This window comes from Kogia breviceps, chromosome 3 (assembly GCF_026419965.1).
Source record: "Kogia breviceps isolate mKogBre1 chromosome 3, mKogBre1 haplotype 1, whole genome shotgun sequence".
NCBI classification, from domain to species: domain Eukaryota; kingdom Metazoa; phylum Chordata; class Mammalia; order Artiodactyla; family Physeteridae; genus Kogia; species Kogia breviceps.
In genome coordinates this window covers 11,996,967-12,015,601 of record NC_081312.1, presented here as the reverse complement: position 1 = coordinate 12,015,601, position 18,635 = coordinate 11,996,967, and the positions used below count along the sequence as shown (strand labels likewise).

At 48.2% G+C, this 18,635-nt stretch overlaps 1 protein-coding gene across 7 annotated transcripts in view; it reads left to right on the top strand.

The window, feature by feature from the left end:
* The window catches only part of SLC24A4 (solute carrier family 24 member 4), a 163,704-nt gene that overhangs the window by 93,969 nt on the left and 51,100 nt on the right, over nt 1-18,635 (top strand). For all 7 annotated transcript variants that reach the window (XM_059056882.2, XM_059056881.2, XM_067030651.1 and 4 more), the window contains exon 3: nt 14,876-14,952. In XM_059056882.2, coding sequence (XP_058912865.1) covers nt 14,876-14,952 — 77 coding nt within the window. The remainder of the gene's footprint in view (nt 1-14,875; nt 14,953-18,635) is intronic.

The window sequence follows — 18,635 nt, the reverse complement described above, 5'->3', positions numbered from 1 at the left end:
CACTGGGGACCTCTTACTCTCCTCTTACTGAGGTGGAAACTGAAGACCGCTCTGTCAAAATGACATTTAGTGGCAGAACTGAGGCCAGAGCTGAACATTCTGGACTCTCAATCCAGTACCCATTGTCCGATTCTTGACTGCCTCATGAATCTTAATTCTGTTGATGTTTTTGAAGAGGGGGCATGGGCCTGAGAGGGCATCTAAGGGGAGAAAAGGCTAGAAGTGAAGGTTCGGTGACCTCACGTGGTTCATTGTATAGTCTGTTCTATGGTTCAATGAATCTCCTGTTTATAACAAGCTAATAACCTTCTCAAACTTCACAGTGCTTCATGGAAACTAAGGAGTGAAGTAATTTTCCACAAGCTCACAAAGGAAAGCCAGGAAGAAAATCCAGACCCTAGTGACTCTTCATTGGAAACATTTTGGACAGAAGCTAAGGATGAGAGCAAGCCTAGAACTTAGAATTAGGCGGACGTTTTTGTTCTGGTGAGATCTTAGGAAAAAGGGGTTATGTGTCTGAATTACAACCCTCTGTCATTCAACAACTGTTTAGTGAAGCACCTGCAACGTGAAACACCCTGGAAATCCATCAGGCCTGCCAGGGGCCTCTTTCTGCCTATCACCTTGCTTCACCCTATTAGTTGAGCTCCGGTGGCTCGATGTCTCATTAGAACTGTGGCTGTTGACAGGGCCCACCGAGGAACTGCCTGGGATCTGTAGAAAAGGAGAAGCTGTCATGTCCTTTCCAGGAAGGTCTCGGTGGGCCTTCCCAAATATGACTGGTGACCTCAGCCCCTGTTTTCACTCAGTCCTGACCTGAGGCTTCCTGCCTTGAGGCTGCTTAGGGCACCAGCAGGGGTTAAGTCTGGGAAGAGAGGCAGGATTATATGCCAAGGAGAAGGGTGGCCAAACAGGGAACCTCTCGGGCTGGGGGTATGGAGACAGCTCAGGACCTAGGAGTGCTGGGGCGGGGTGACCCCGAACCACGGCTATGGGTTATCAGGTAAGTGGTGATAGCAGCCTGTCAGGTCTCTCCACCAGCCTGGCCCCTTGGTCTCCTGGTCTGGCCCCATCCGGGGCAGGAATGGCTCCTCGGTCTTCATATCCTAACCCCAACCTCAGTTTGCCAAGATCCAGTGTGTCAGTCAGGGTTCTCCAGAGAAGCAAAACCAATAGGAGGTACACAGTGTGTGTGTGTGTGTGTGTGTGTGTGTGTGTGTGTGTGTGTCCATAAAGAGATTGATTTCAAGGAATTAGTTCGTGTGATTATAGGGCCTGGCAAGTCCAAAGTCTGAAGGGCAGGCTGTCAGGCTGAAAAAAAAAACCACTCAGGAGCTGATGCTGCAGTCTTGAGACAGAATTTCTCCTTCTCTTCCAGGAAACCTCAGTTTTTGCTCTTATGGCCTTCAACTGATTGCACGAGGCCCACCCACATTGTCAAGGGTGATCTCCTTAAAGTCAACCAACGGTAGATGTTAAGGCACATCTGCAAAATACCTCCATGGCAACCCCTAGATTTGTGTTTCATTAAATGACTGGGTACTATCACCTAGCCAGGTTGGCACATAAAATTAACCATCACCTCTACTAGAGAGCCTGGTCATGATTTCAGGACCAGAGCAGGTCAGAGGTAAAGGGAGGGGCTGTTCCAGCCTCCTCGAGGCCCCTTGCTGGTTAGTGGGGAGCCCTAACCAGCCTTGCTGGTTAGACCGCTTGCTCTTGGCAAATCATCCACCCTCCCTTAGCTTTGTCCTTGGGTGGGAGGCATTCCTGAGCCCGTGCACCTGCTCCAGCATCTGTCTTTCCCCAGGCATTTGCTTGAGGCTGTCTAGGAAGGGGACGTACCGAGTATCTATGTTGGAAATGATGGAGGTCTTTCCTGGCACGTAGGCATGGGTTAACTTGAACTCTCTCGACTGATTGGTATGAATTTTTACTACGGGGCACTGAACTCCTAATGAATAGAGTGGCCATGAAATTTATAATCCAAACTGGGACACTTTGGAGAGTACAGGGGACATTATTAATCATGCTGGACAACAGATGTGAATCAAGATGGTTCTGGGGCAAATCAGAGCATATAAAAGACTTAATAACAGCCATCACTATGTTGTTCTTAAGAGTCCATTAACCCAGAGTAGTTTCCTGTGCCTGTGTTCCGTAGATGAAGGGTTGATCAAGTCAACAAATGTGAGTGCAGTTGTGGGCTGAGTTGTGTCCCCCCAAAGATATGCTGAAGTCCTAGCCCTTGGCATCTGTGACTTTGACCTTATTTGGAAATAGGGCCTTTGCAGATGTGATTAGTCAAGAAGAGGTCATACTGGAGAAGCGGGGCAAGGTTGCTAAATCCAACGACTGGTTCCTTACAAGAAAGCCATGTGAAGACACAGATGCCCAGAGGAGAAGGCTGTACGTTGATGAAGCGGAGATTGGAGTGATGTGTCTGTAAGTCAAGGAACTCCAAGGATTGCCAGCTGTCACCAGAAGCCTGGAGAGAGGCCTGGAACAGATTCTCCCTTAGTCTCTGAAAGGAACCAACCCTGTCACACCTTGATTTTGGACTTCCAGCCTTCAGAACCACAAGAGAATAAATTTCTGTTGTTTTAGGCCACCTTGCGTGTGGTACTTTGTTACAGCAGCCCTAAGAAACTAATACGGGACTTCCCTGGCGGCACACTGGTTAAGAACCTGCCTGCCAATGCAGGGAACATGGGTTCGATCCCTGGTCCGGGACCGGGAAGATCCCACAAGCTGCGGAGCAGCTAAGCCCGTGCGCCACAACTACTGAGCCTGCGCTCTAGAGCCCATGAGCCACAACTACTGAGCCCGCGCACCCCAGAGCTCCTGCACCGCAACTACTGAGCCGCCATGCTGCAACTACTGAAGCCTGCGCTCCTAGAGCCTGTGCTCCACACCAAGGGAAGCTACCTCAATGAGAAGCCTGTGCACAGCAAGGAAGAGTAGCCCCCGCTCGCCGCAACTAGAGAAAGCCCGCACGCAGCAATGAAGATGCAGCCACTAAAAGCAAAGAAACTAATATGGGTGCCTCCTACGTGCCAGGTTCTGTGGAAGTGCCAGGGGTACGTCCGCAGCCCACAGCAGATACAGCCCAGTCTTATGAGGGCTCACGATGTAGAACTTTGTCCCTGGGACTTTGCATGGACTGCTGGCTGTATGGTCTAGCCAGCCAATAATTGTTTCTGCAGGTTGATGGGGCAACTGAAATTAACACCTGGCCCAAATTGATTCTCACACCCACCTTTGCCGGCTGAGAACAACAGGACAAGCCAAGTGGGTTCTGTTTCTGACTTTGGCAATGGTGACATGGCTCAGGTGACATCAAGGTCCTGTTCCAGGGGTGCAGAGTGCCTGTTGTGATGAGCCCACCTGAAAATGGGTCACAACAGGCAGAGCCCATGCTGCTTCCTGAGCTTCTGAGCTCGGGAGATGAGCTCCCATTTCTAGCAGCAGCAGCAAGGACCATATCCCGCCCCATCCCAAAGTCTCCTCCACAGGAAACATGGTGGTGGCTGACAAGCGTGATTTTCACGTGAATCCAAGTGTTTGTTATTTGTCCATCCATGTTGTGAAAACTATGACAACGAGGGAAAACAGTGGGGAGAGCTAAGATTATCAGTGGTAATAAATATGCCCCGCTTTCCCTATATTGTGGGAAGTTCTATGGATCTCTCTTTACATATAACAAATATTTAAAAAAATACAGATTTTTAAGTGCACAGCTTGAGTTTGGCAAATGTATGTAACCATGTAACTACCACCCCAGTCAAGATCTAGAACATTTCTGTCACCCTAGAAAGTTTCCTGTGCCCTTTTCTAATCAGCCTCTCCCCCAACCCCAGAGGTTCTGATTTCTGTCCCCGAGGGTTAGTGTTGACTGTACTTGGGCATCATATCTGTGACGTCATGCTACTTGTGCTAGATTCTTTCATGCACCATATTTTTAAGCTTCATTCTTTACTGATAAATCATAATAAATGGACTTAAACGCTTTACTCTAAAAAACAATATAATCATGTTATAAAGCGTTTGGCAAGGGGGCGATGGGAGGGAAAGTGATTTAAGATTCTTCTGTGTGCCACAGCCGTTATAATGGTTTTAGTGTATTTCTTTCTAGTTCTTTTCATTTGCTTATTTGTTCACAGTTGCAAACAAGCCATAGGTGACCTTTTCATGTTTCTTTTGAAAATTTATGAAAAACATTTTTTCCCACATCCCGTGTCTTTACCTTTTTTGATAGTACTCTATCTAAATTGTGCCATGAGGACAGGGGCTTTCACTGTCATGTTCACGATGTATTCCCAGTATGTAGAACAGTGTCAGGACATTGGTAGGTGCCAGTAAATGTTTGTGGAAGGGCTAGATGAATGTATCACAGCTACTTAACCATTTCCCTATTACTGGACGATTAGTGGCTTCAGTGTTGTACCATTAGAAATAATAAATATCTTCACACAAATGGTCCCCCCCCCCATTTTGAGTGACATTCTAAGAACAAATGCCAAATATTGTTGTCAGAGAAGAAACATTTTATGGTTCTTGTTAGACAGTCAAGTGCTTTGTAGAGCTGAATTACTCATGTATCAGTCTTGGCTCTGCCACTTACTTGCTGTGTGACCTTGAACAAATTACATCACCTTTATGTGTCCTAGTTTGCCCATCTGTAAAATGGGACTAACGATAATATTTCCCAGGCCTGTTGTGAGGATTAAATGAACTGCTATGTGTAAAGTACTTAGAAGGCTTGGTGCCTAGTAAGCCCTGTATATATATTTGCTGTTTATGTTTTATACATAAAAGAGCTTATGCTAAGAAAAGTTTTGCCTATCTTTCCAAATAGAAATGGTTTATATCTTAATAACCACTGTCCTTTTGATAACTTAATAGCACTGTGTGGTGCCCACTGGCGAGTGGCTCAGAGTTGGGTTGCTGTGTAATGGACAGGAGTCTTGGTGACTGGTTCACGTCAGATGTTTTGTGTGCCTGCCTGTAAAATGCTCTTGCTGGATCCAGTAGAAGCAAGGACAAGACCGGGGTGAACAGTCTGTCCTCACAACCCTCAGCCTACTGCTGGAGAGAGACATACAGACACAACTAAAGGTTCTTCCTATCGTGGCAGTGAACAAAGGCCCCCCCAAATGAGAACAGATCCCTGATACTTATTGAGAGTTTACTACAAGGGAGTCGGCCACCATCACTTGTGTTTGCCAGAGACTCAAAGGCAGGTAGGGGAGTGGGGCGGCTTTATAGCGGAAGAAAAGAAAAGACTTCCATTTTGCCCTGAAGGAGGTTGCCGGCCTGGGGAAGCTGGAGGTGGCTAAAGAGAGGCAGGGTATTTTATGCCATTGGTTTGGGGAGTGTCTTCATTTCCTAGGGCTGCTGTTACAAATGACCACAAACTGGGTGACTTAAACAGTAGACGTTTATTTTCTAATTTCTATAGTTTAAGTCCTCCAGTCTGTGGAATTCTGTTACGGCAGCCCTAGCAGTCTGACGTACCTTCTCTCCAAATAAGGTTGAGTTCAAGGTTCCTGGTGGACATGCATTTTGGCAGGGGACACCATTCACCCCATTGTAGGGATCATATTTAGCTTCCTCTGGCTGGTGTTGAGTTGGAAATTGGGACAAACAGTAGGGAGGCTGGCCCTCCCTGACCACGTGCTGACCATCTGGACCATTACTAGGGCTGTGGGCCAATGGTGGTTGGGCTTCCTGGCCCAGCTGCTGCAAGGACATGGGTCAGAGTTGTCCTGTATGGCCTGGCCAGTGTCCGTTTGCATGTTCAGGCTCTTGTCCTGCTGCTAACCAGCTGTGATGCTGGAAAGGAAAGCACTTGACCTGTCTGGACTCCAGTGCTCTCTCTCCCCTTGAAAATGGGACATTAAGCGGTTCTCCGTGGGCAGTAGGAAGATGGTCAGCATCAGGGCAGCGAGAGAGGTGGAGATGGCGGGGATGGCTTAGAAAATATTTCCCTGATGACTTTGATAAGCCCATGGCCCCTCCTGGGTGGAGAACAGCTGGGCCACTTGGCATCTGGAGCCTCTTCCAGCCATAAAATTCCACAGTGGTTTCTCCTGGAGAGAGCAATGCTCCTGCTGGATCTTCCAATCATATTGTTATTTTTCGTGGTGCTTAATCTCTTTTGGAATGTACTGAAATGAGAGAGAAGATTTTAAACTCATTTTCGTGCTGGTTAAGCCAATGATTTAATCTAATTATTTTGACTCCTGTTTGGGACATGAGAGTGATGCTATAAAACCTAGACATTTCAGCTGTTGTCCATGAAAGGTACACAATTCTTAGCAACTTTATTTTAAACCATAGAATTGGGGGGATATCACGATTTTTTTTTATTTTATTTTTTTGCTTTGGTTTCCGGCACTGGGTGGTTTGTAAAACACAGAAGTCGAAATGATAGAAATTTGAAGCTATTTAAATACTCCCCAGCCTTCCCATCTAGCTTTCATAGTTTCAGAATAAACGTCAGGGTTTAGAATATGGGGTTATTTTTAACCAGGGGAGAAAGCGAAGGGAGAATGGCATGTTTTGAGGCAATTTTTTTTTTCCTTTTTGAAAAATTCAATTCACAGTTTCTATTCCCTAAAGAGAATCAACTAATTAAAAGGTTTAAGAAAGATCAGCATCTAATGGAAGGACATCTCTGTCAAACACTCTCCTTCTGGGAAGGGTCACAGTTCAGCATCCAAGTAGCAGTTTGAAAAGCCGGGAGCTGAGAAAGGAGGACTAGCCACACCATCTCCTGGGCATCCTTCCGGGCAGAGCTCATCCTAGCAGCTCCTGGGTTTGTGTCAGAAGGGAAGTGGAAGACCAGATACTCATCACTCAACGGGCATTTCCTGAACACCTATCTTGTGCCAGGACCTGGCAGCTCACAAACGTGACCAGTGCAGCCAGAGCAGAGCAGACTGGAGAAATGGCCAGGGCTGGACCACGCAGGGTCTTGAAGACCTTGATAGGGTTCTGGGCATTTATCCGAAGAGTAGTTGAAAGCCATTGAGGAGTTCTAAGCTATAAATGCATGTGGAAAACAGATAGAGCAGATTGAGAATGGTCGTGGAGAGGTCAGGCAGAGAAGGCAGGTGCAGGGGTCCAGCCAGAGTGGGTGCAGGTGGTGGAGATGAGGAAGCTGACGGACTCGAGAGCTGTTTTGGAAGTAAGATTGTGGAGGATTGGCTGAAAGAGGGCAGAGTGTACCAGTTAGCTTTCAGTGCAGGAAATAGAAACTATTCTCAATATTTTCAACAGAAAGGCATTGAATTCAGGGAATTAGGTCCTTACAGAATTGCAGGAAGGGCCAAAGGAGCAAGAATTGGAAATGGAATATTCAAATTCAAAAACATCTTGTGTACAAATAAGGAAGTAGATGCTGTTGTCCGGAGAGCCTGTCCACACTTAGATCTCCAAAGTCTTGGTTGCCAGAGGAATAACACCTCTCCCTCTTTTCCGTCCTCTGAATCTGCTAGGTTGGCTGAACGTAGTTCTCATTCAGAACCATAGCTGCATGGTAGGTCAGGTTCCACAGAATAGGAAGCAGGGCTAGTATGTGTGAACGTGCAGCGCACAGCCTGCACACCCATACCTACTGTTCTCGACAGGAAGGCTCATGGAAGGAAGTCGAAATGGATGCTGAGTGCCAACTGACCTATCACAGGGTATGAGGGAGGAGGAGGTCATCAAGGATGGCACCAGACCAACATGGAGGGTGGGCCGTTCGCTGGGGACAGGTTTAAGGTATTTTTATAAGATAGCCAGAGAGTGATGTGCCATTGCCAGCTGGGTATGTTAGGTCCTGAGCTCAGGAAAGATTGAGATCTGGGAGAAGTCTGCAGATGCAGAGATTAGAAAGTCAAAGCCAGGTCACCTGGAGAGAAGAGGGCTCAGGGCAAATCCCCTGGAACCCCAAGGTTCGGGGTCCCACAGAGGAGGAGGCCCTCTAAAGGAGACTGGGCAAGTGAGGACAGCATGGGGTCAAACTAAGAGAGAACATTACAGGAAGGTGGAGTCACACAACAATGTGGGTGAGCCTGAAAGCATTTTGCTAAATGAAAGGAGCCAAACCAAAAAGGCTGTATATTCCGTGATTCCATTGATATGACATTCTGAAAAAGTCAACACGTCAGGGGTTGGGATTCGGGGGAGGGTTTAACTACAAAAAGGCTGCAGAAGGGAATTTGGGGGTGGGGGAACTCTTCTGTCTCAGAGGCTTGAGAACCCATAGAAATGTACATCGCAACGAACGAATCCTACTGTATGTAAGATGGATGGGTGGATGGTTGGATGGATGGATAGATGGGTAGATAGATAACACATTCATTCATACATTCATACATATGTTCATTCATACATAAAAGAAGTGGTCAGTTTTATTAAATGTTTCAAGGAGGTCAAGGAAAATGAGTGACAGGTTTCCCCTGGTTCCACAGGATAATGGGCTAGACCTCTGTATGAGTGGGTCCTGGGCTATAAGCGGAATTGACCTAAGACATGCAATGTCTTATTCCTCCTTTTGAGAGCATGACTTCTTGACACGGCCCTTGGAGCTTCCAGGAATACAGAACCTGCTCCTTGGATAAAGGAGACCTTAGTCCCGAGATGTGCCCCTCTTGTGGGTAAAATGCTTGGATGGAAAGAGCCTGGTGTTGGCTGGGCTCCCAGCCTGGGTTCTTCTCTCACCTGTGCCACACAGTGGTTGTATGACCGCAGGTGAATCCTTAAGCCTCGCAGAGCCTCCATTTCCTCATCAACACAGTGGGAATAGTGATCTTCTCAGGACCAACATGGCAGATTAAAAGACTTTGAAAAGTCAGTAACGCAGCCTCCCAAACTTGACAAGGGGGCCACTCTCTCCATGGGCCTGCTACCTGTCCCACCTCCCCCGGGTCAGTAGCCCCTGGCTTCCTTCATGCCTCACCATCACAGCAGGCCTCTTCCTGTCTCTCAATCATCTGTTGCCTTCTTAGACCCTCACCAGCCCGTGAAGGGCACATCCTCAAGGCTAAGCCCCTAGCCTAGCACCTGGCCCATAGGAAATGCTCAAGAAATGTGTATTGACTTGAACTCGTTCGGGATCAGGGTGTTCGCCAGCCTGATAACCTCCTGCTTTCTGAATAACTTTGGCTTTCTCCAGAAGTTCCCGTCACCCTCCAAGGTGAAGAGCTGCCAGGCCTAAGGATGCTCACAGATGCATCAGGGCCTCCTCCACCCGCCCCATCACCTGCTGCGTGGGGGCTTAGTAAATACTTGTTGAACAAATTCATACATTTTGGAACTAGCAGCAATGTTGGCCAAAGTATAGAGCCTTGAAAGGGCAACGTAAATTCAGGGTTTCTGAAATATAATGGCGTCACCCATGTAACTGTGTGTGTCAACAGGAAAGGTCAAGTGTGCTCTAGGGGTCTGGCTTATAAGGTGTTAGAGAACTTAGTAGCTAGTGGTGGGGAAGGGATGGCAGATGTGCCCTGGGACCTTACATTTCCCCCCTCGATGTTCAGGAAGGCAACTGGCAGGAAAGACCTCCCACCCCAGTTCCCGCCTGCCCTGCACACAGTGGTGGGGGGATGTTCCAGAACCAAGAGTGACAGAGAAACCGACTCTGGGCTCCGAGGTCCACAGGACAGAATGCTAAAAGAGGGGCGGGGAGTGGCTGCTGGGTCTCTGGCAGCTTTATCTCCCCTCCTCCTCCTCCCCTGCCCACGCCCGGGTGTGGACGTTGCTGGAATCATCTCTGATTTCCTGAGCTCAGCTCCACCTGCAGACCCATCTCTTCCTTACACCCTCCAGATTTCTGCGGCTTAAAGGCTTACGCGTGACCTCGAAAGCCGCTTGTGTGCGCCCTGTTGATTCCTCTCTTCTCCCTGGTGGGGATTTGAGTGGATAGGGCAGACTCGGCCCCTCTCAGACACACAAGCGTCCCACCGTTGAACGTGGCCGGGGGCCCCCAATCCCAGCAAGCCCAAGAGAGGAGAAGAAGGTTTTCTCAGGAAGCTGGGATTAAACTGCACCAGCATTCAGATCCTAACATGGCCGGTATAATCACGCTTGCTCTTTTCCCCACTAAGCTGATCTCATCTTCTCTTTTGCTTTCACAAACCAAGGTTCATCCTCTGGAACAGCGGGCACAGACCTGGTGTGGAGGGAGGAGTCTGTAAGTCAACAATCGTCAAAGTGATGGCAGCCTCGCTGGGATAAGTGCTGTGCATACACCATCGGTATCACTTAATCCTTACAGCAGCCTGGCGGGCAGGTTCTGTAGCATCCCCATTTATAGATGAGGTAACAGTCCTGTGGTGTTAAACAACTCTCCAGAGTCATGCAGGTAACACGTAAAGGACAGAGGCACTTCCTGAAACCTAAGTTACCTGCTTCTAAAAACAAAGCCTTAAGCAGCTGCATAGGCTGCCTGCAGTTTAAAACTGCTGCTGTTGAAATAGAGACACAGACATAAAGAGTGGACACGTGGATACCGGGCTGGAGGGACGAATTGGGAGATTGGAATTGACATATACACACTACTAGGTAACTAATGAGAACCTCCTGTACAGCACAGGGAACTCTACTCAGTGCTCTGTGGCGGCCTAAACGGGAAGGAAATCCAAAAAAGAGGGGATGTATGTATACACATAGCTGATTCACTTTGCTGTACAGCGTAAACTAGCACAATATTGTAAAGCAACTATACCCCAATACAAGTTAATTAAAAATAATAAAATTAAAAGGTAAAATTGTTGCTGTTGGTGACAAAGGGGGGAGGGGTGGAGTTGCTGCTGCATGTGGTCCATGGTCTCTACACCTCGCCCCCTGTGTGCCAATCTCTAGAGGATTTGACTCTTAAACTGGGGAGTGGACTGGCCCCAGCTGCCAGCTGCCAACTAGGCAGGGCAGGGTGGCCATCTCCCCGCTTGCAGTCTTTGCTCTCCACGCCAGGGCATATGCCACACACAGTAATGATGACTGTCTCACCACCTTGCATGGCAGAAGAGTGCCACTGAAGAAATAGAAGGACAGAGAGGTTAAACGACTCAGCCAGGGTCCCACGAGCTGATGGGTAGTTGAATCGGGACCCACTTCAAGTCTTCCATTTCAGATCAGCGCAGCATGATTTCTATCCATGGTAGAGGCAGCCCTTAACCCTGGATGAGGAACTCAGTTTCCCCCTGCTGAGTCCTGGCTTATATGGTCCCTGAACTAGTCACCCCCCTGCTGAGTCTCATCTGGAAAACAGGGATATGTGTGGCTGTGGTGCCTGCCTCATGGGCTCAGGGTGTGTCCCGAAGACTTGGGTGGGTACAGAGGGTGATTAGCAGCTGGCAGCTCTGCGGGTCACTCTGTCTCTACTGGCAAATTCCGACCTAGATGGCCTTCACTCCCCTCTGCAGCCCTCCAACATACGCATGGGGTCACAGGGCAAGGCGCTGCGGCTGAACCGTTAGAAGCCTGTTCCACCAAGGACAAAGCCATTTATAACCCACACCCCCTCTCTGCTGGAGCCCAGACGATAATGTCCTTATGGCAGAAATGCAGCATTACTTGATTCTAATTTTCCAAGAGTGCCCAGTATTGGATAAATCACTGCTTTGGAGAATCAAAAACTGTCTCGAATTTTCATGGCAGAAATGTCTGCTTGATCTGCCCTGAAATATCCCAGACCAGTTACATTTCTCCTGGGAACAAGATCGTGGACGCAGGAATGTTGACTTACTGCCTTTATAATTCTCAATCTCTGAGCCGACAAGCCTTGAAGTAGACCCATGCCCTTGAACTGACAACAGCAATTCTATTAAAGAAGTTTGATTACGGGGGGAAAAAAAGTGAAAGAATCTATGTTTCATTAAATGCTGCTTGTTTTAAAGTGGGAACATGTTCTGGGCGTCTGGGGAGCTAATGTTTTCTAGGTCTTGTTGGGAGAATCTCATCTTAAACAGAAAAGTTTTCTGTGTTTTTGGGGTTTTTTGTTGTTGTTGTTGTTTTTGTGGTACGCGGCCCTCTCACCGTTGCGGCCTCTCCTGTTGTGGAGCACAGGCTCCGGACGCGCAGGCCCAGCGGCCATGGCTCACGGGCCCAGCCGCTCCGCGGCACATGGGATCCTCCCGGACCGGGGCATGAACCCGTGTGCCCTGCATCTGCAGGCGGACTCCCAACCACTGTGCTACCAGGGAAGCCCAAGTTTTCTGTTTTAAGGGAGAAACCATCCTTTCAGAGTTTAGAGCCAAATTATATGTACAGAGAAGGGATTTTTGTCCTGGAAGTTTATAAGCGTTTATCAAGTGCCCACTCTGAACCAGGTATCATTCTAGGCATTTAAGAGGTTGGCAAGGGTAACGAAAGCATTCTAACAGGATGAGATGATGTAGATTGTCGATTGTCATTTTTGTTAATATTTTAGCATTATTTATTCAACTGAATGTTAAGGTCTATTGAGAACCTACTGTGTGCCAGGCCTGGCCGAGGCACTGTGAATGCAGTGCAGGGCAATGTGGATCCCTGCCTTCCAGAAGCTTCCAGTCTAGCTGAAGTGCCGAGGACATGGGGGTGTTTTGGTGTCTGATGGGGAACCTGCAAAAATGACATTCACAAAATAAAATACTTACCTGTTGGTCATCTCCAATGGGGGGCGGGGCGGTGAGAAGGAATTATTCCGCCATTATAGGTGACATTGAGGTCCAAGAGCCCATAACAGAGGTGGTGGTACCCGCCCCACAGGAGCATTCTTGGGCCAAAGAAGGGCCTGTGACATGGTACTCAGTGACCTGAGATGCCACCTATGCCAGTGGAAGCACACCTGGCACCTGAGTGGGCCTGAGAGGTTAGGGGACAAGGATGCTCTCGGTCCTCACTTCCTCCCTCGTTCCAGCTCGGCATCAGGTCCCCCTCCAAGGCTTACCTAGAGCCTCGCCTCCTATGGATCATTTCCCCTGCTCCATGTGGCACTGCTAAAAGAGGGCTCTCCGGGCTTCCCTGGTGGCGCAGTGGTTGAGAGTCCGCCTGCCAATGCAGGGGCACGGGTTCGTGCCCCGGTCCGGGAAGATCCCACATGCCGCGGAGCAGCTGAGCCCGTGAGCCATGGCCAATGAGCCCGCGTGTCCGGAGCCTGTGCTCTGCAACGCGAGAGGCCACAGCAGTGAGAGGCCCGCGTACCGCCAAAAAAAAAAAAGAGGGGTCTCCCTGGGGACAGGAGATTTTCCTAGTGCCGGCACTGCCATCTTCGACCCTGACAATGTCACTTGACCTCTCTGGGATCTTGGCTTCCCCCTCTGGAGTGACAAGTCCATTGTGGGCAGGAGGAGAGATTGGGAAGAGGGGCTGGTGGGTCTGGGACAGACTGGAAGGGCTTTGCAAGAGGCCGCCTATCCCTGAGCTGTGAAACGACTCTAGCGGAAGGGGATAGGCCTCCCCTCGCCTCTTCGTGGAGCTCCTTCTCAGTTCTGACTTGACAGTGGTGAGGGAAGATTATTCCACAGTTCTGGGCGGAGGGGCGGTGGGGGAAATGCAGGCTTGAAGCCCACCACAAGCCTGACACGCTGTAACAGTAACGCATGTTATTAAAATTAGTCTCACCGTTTTACTGATGAGGAAACTGAGGCACAAAGAGGTTAAGGAACGTGTCCCTGTCGACCCAGCCTGTAAGTATTAGAGCAGAGAACTGAACTTGGCTGTGTGACCTCAGAGCCTGCCCTCCCAAGCAGGACAGCCATCCCTGGCCTCAGCCTGACCGTTGGCAGGGGTTGTGTTTGTAACAGATCCGAGCGTGTGTTGAAGCCACTTGGAAAGCTCTCTGCTAGGAATGTGATTGGAATCCATTGACAAAACAAGGAACCATCCTGATTTTCTTCTTTGGTGACTTTTGACTTCTTTATACTTTTTTTGGTAACTTTTTTGAGATGTAATTCATATGCCATACAATTCATCTGTTTAAAGTGTAGGATTCAGTGGCTCTTAGTATTCAGAATCGTGCAAGCATCACCACAAACAATTTTAGAACATTTTCATTACCCCAAAAAGAAACTCTGTACCTTTTAGCTGTCATCCCCCAAACCCCATGCTCTCCAGCCTTAGGCAACCATTAATCTACCTCCATCTCTATGGATTTGCCTGTTCTGCACATTTTATATTAATGAAATCATACAATAGGTAGTCTTTTGTGAGTAGCTTCTTTTACTTAGCAAAATGTCCTCAACCTTCCATGTTGTAACACGTATCAGTACTTCATTTCTTCTTGTTGCCAAATAATATTCCATTTGTATGTATATATCACGCTTTATTTATCCACTCATCAGTTGGTAGATGTTTGGGTTGTTTCTGCATTTTGGTTATTATGAATAATACTGCTATGAACATTTCGTGTGTGGGTTTTGTGTGGACATATGTTTTTATTTCTCCTGGAAAGATACTTGGGAGTCGAATTGCTGGGTCATATGGTAACTCTTTTTAACCTTTTGAGGAACTGCCAGACTGTTTTCCAAAGGGACTGCAGCATTTTGCATTCCCACTAGTAATGGGACGGTTCCAGTATCTCCACATCCTTGCCAACCCCTGTTATTATCTGTCTTTTTGTTTATAGCCATCCTAGTGGGTATGAAGTGTTTCATTCTTTTTTTTTAATTGGAAGGGATATGCAAAACATGATCAACTTTAAGATACTAGAATATCTGGATAATTCCGTATCCAGCAATGTTTTCCTAAGAGTGCAGGTCTGCCCTGGACAGAGAAGTAGCTGGCCTCTCCCCTGGCAGTCTAACACCAGGGGGGCTCTTCAGTTCCATGGCCGACCCCCCAGACCTCAAATGACACCCCTTGGTAACTAATATTGAATATCTTACCGTGTCCTCTTGTCTTCCAGCGATTCATGAGTTCCCCACAGACCTGTTCTCCAATAAGGAGCGACAGCGCGGAGCCGTCCTGCTGCATATCCTTGGTGTAAGTGGCCCTCTCGGGGTGGGACGTCCCTAAACTTTAGGCACGTGAAACCTGTCTTCAGAGCACAGCGTGTCAAAGATCTCATCCAGTCTTTGTAAGAGCCCTGTGAGAACAGGTGCTGGAGGGGTTTTAACCACAAAGAAATGAAATCTTAAGGATATGAAATGACTTGTTCAGTGTCACACAGCGAGTGGCCCCAGAACCAAGACAAGGATTCACGTCTTCTTGTGCCTCATTTTCTGCTTTTATAAAATGGGAGTGACAGCATCTTTCCCAGGTGTATAAATACAAGTGAACGTGGGTCAAGTCCACCAGACCTCGCAGGGCACGTGATAAGGCCTCTGTCCCCGCTTGCTGTCATGATCCCCGGGATCCCCCCCCACATTTTACTGCCTTGACATAACTCGTTTAAGACTTCGGTGCCCTTCTTCTCAAACTTCTCTCAGTGTTAGATGAGCCTGATGACCAGTGGTGGAGTTCAAGTAGCGGTTCAGAAAGGCACAGTGGGCTCAAAACTAACTGATGGGTAAAAGTCGCCCTTCTGTGCAGGCAAACTACAGCCCGCAGCCACTGCCCGTGTCTGTAAATAAAGTTTTATTGGAACACAGCCATTCTGACGCTTTTCTGTATCATCTGTGGCTGCTTTTGTGCTTCACTAGCAGAGCTGAGTAGTTGTGTCGGAGACTCCGTGATCCACAAAGCCAAAAAAAAAATGTACTATCTGTCCCTTTGTAGGAAAAGTTTGCCAGCCCCATTGTTTCGTGCAGGGAGATGAAAGTGTTCAGGGCTTAATTTTCTACTTTGCATCAATCACAGCAAATGTTCCTCCTGATGTGGTTCCCTGACCACCCAGCACCATCTGTTTACATATTTAAACCCAACTCGGTATTTGTCTTTGCAAGAGATAATTAAGCAAGTGAAAGCTGGGATTCTCACCTAGAGAGTCGCCTCCTGAGAATAATGTATGAGTGAAGTTTTAATTAACAGGATAAACCACTAGTGAAAATGAAGGTTGTGGGCAAATTTTGACTGACAGACCTGTGTATTATTTCTCTAATAGAGTTATTATCCTCCTAGCATCTCTGGCTTTCCCATGTCCTGTCCTTTCACTGAGGGGGTGTGGGTTTGGCGAATTAGGCCTATAGTTCTGTCCCTCTGCCTCATCAAAGTCTTGACAAACTTTTTTTTTCCTGAACCTGAGAGGACCTCAGGAATTTTGCAGGAACTTTTTAAAAAAATTTTTTAAAAACATTTATTTAATTATTTACTTGGCTATGTTGGGTCTTCGTTGCTGTGCGTGGGCTTTCTCTAGTTGAGGTGAGCAGGGGCTAGTCTTCCTTGCCATGCACAGGCTTCTCATTGAGGTGGCTTCTCTTTTTTAAAAAAAAAATAAATTTATTTAATTTATTTATTTTTGGCTGCGTTGGGTCTTTGTTGCTGCGCGCGGGCTTCCTCTAGTTGTGGTGAGCGGGGGCTACTCTGCATTGCAGTGTGGGCTTCTCATTGCAGTGGCTTCTCTTTGTTGTGGAACACGGGCTCTAGGCGCGCGGGCTTCAGTAGTTGTGGCATGCCGGCTCAGTAGTTGTGGCTCGCGGGCTCTAAAGCGCAGGCTCAGTAGTTGTGGTGCACAGGCTTCGTTGCTCCGTGGCATGTGGGTCTTCCCGGACCAGGGCTCGAACCTGTCTCCCCTGTATTGGCAGGAGGATTCTTAACCACTGCTCCACCAGGCAGGAAGCTTTTAGGCCAGGCATTACCCAGCTACGTCTGGAGAACCCAATCTAGCCTACCTCCTGTTTTTATAAATAAAGTTTTATTGGAATGCAACCACACCCATTCCATGGCTACTCTTCTACAGCACCAGAGTCAAGACGGACTGTGTGACCTGTGAGGACTCAAATATTTACTATCTGACCCTTTAAGAAAAAGTTTGCTGAGCCCTTTTTTAGAGCAAGAAAAGGCTGGAGCTTTAGAGCCAGTTTTTGTCTGTAGCACTAAGAAGCTTCTCAGAACTTCTGGCCCAAGTGAAGGAAACAGTGGTGCCATCTTGGCCCCCTTTTCTCTCCAATGTTTCTGGAGAGCCAGCGTCAGGGGAGCCAGAGGCCCTTCAGCTTCACGGGACACCCTTCGCCTGGGAGATGCTATTCGGGGGAACTTCCGAGGGTGTGAATTCAAGTCGGTATCCTAAGCTTTGTAGCAGGGTCTCTCCCACCTCTCTCTGTCCACTTTACCCACACCCCCAGTATTTGTTTCCTTTTTCCTTCCCCCCAAAAGATAATGTGTCAAATTCAGCAAAAGCCACACCTGAACTCCAGTAGACATCTGCCTCAGATGCTTTGGTCACAGTTGATAGATCTTCCACTTTAATCACAGTTAATTAATTGTAACGTTGTCATAGTATCATGCTGTTTTAGCTGAAGCAGCCCAGCCTTTCCCTCTTTTGCGAATAGGGCATTCATGTCACTTTTTGTTTGAAGAAAAAATGGCTTCCACCAGAGCCTAGAGTAAAATCCCATCTCCTTTCCACAGGTCCTGCTCCTTGCCTCTTCCTCCAGCGTCACAATCTTTATTCTCACTCTGTTCTACCTGCACTAGTGACCTTGCTGTTCCTCAAATGCATCAAACATGCTCCTGCCTCAGGACCTTTGCACTTGCTGTTTCCTGGCAGTTACAGATACTTCATTTGCCTATCTGCTCGTCCCCCACAAAGAGGCAGAGGCTTTTCCTGGCATCCTCACCACCTATCCCTAATGGCTAGGATAGTACCTGGCACATAAGATGAGCTCAGTAGAGCCGTGTTGGGTGGACAGGTCAGGGAAGAGTTCTGTAGATAAAACTGTCTAAAAAATACCCATCTGTTCTTACTCTGTCATCAAACAGAAGAAACTGAGACCTAGAGATGTGACTTATCCAAAATCACAAGGCAAATAATTACCAGGATTAGCACTGGAATTTGGACTCTGTTCCATGAGCCTCCCAGTGTAAATGTCTTGTGGATTTTAACCTGGACCAGCATCAAGCAGCGTCCCAGGAAATGCTGGGTCTCACGTTGCCGTCTGTTTTGGCAGGAGGTGGGCAGTCGGTAACAAGGAAATGATGCCTTCTCTAAAACTAAAGAGGGGAAATCTGGATGATGATTATTTTAAACTCTTAAAAATGGCAGTTTTAAATGCTTTCCCTCTTGGCCCTTAAGATTAGGATCTTGCCTTTTGAGGGCTTACCGTGGTGCTGAAGAGAGCTGCTTCTTTAAGAAGAGAGGAAGATGGGCTTCCCTCGTGGCGCAGTGGTTGGGAGTCCGCCTGCCGATGCAGGGGACGCGGGTTCGTGCCCCGGTCCTGGAAGATCCCACATGCCGCAGAGCGGCTGGGCCCGTGAGCCATGGCCGCTGGGCCTGCGCGTCCGGAGCCTGTGCTCCGCGATGGGAGAGGCCACGACAGTGAGAGGCCCGCGTACCGCAAAAAAAAAAAAAAAAAGAAGAGAGGAAGAGGCACAGGCCCCTGTGGCATGAGTCCTAGTCCCCTCCACTGCTCAGCAAGTGATTTCTCCTGTCTGGGCTTCAGTTTCCCCGTCTGTCAGTGAGGGAATTGAGGAATCACATCTCTGTGGTGCTGGAATTTTCCTCTATGCCTCCCTCTGGTCACCTGGCCTCTGCCCGAGCAGGCTGGTTTGGAGGGTGATGGACGCCT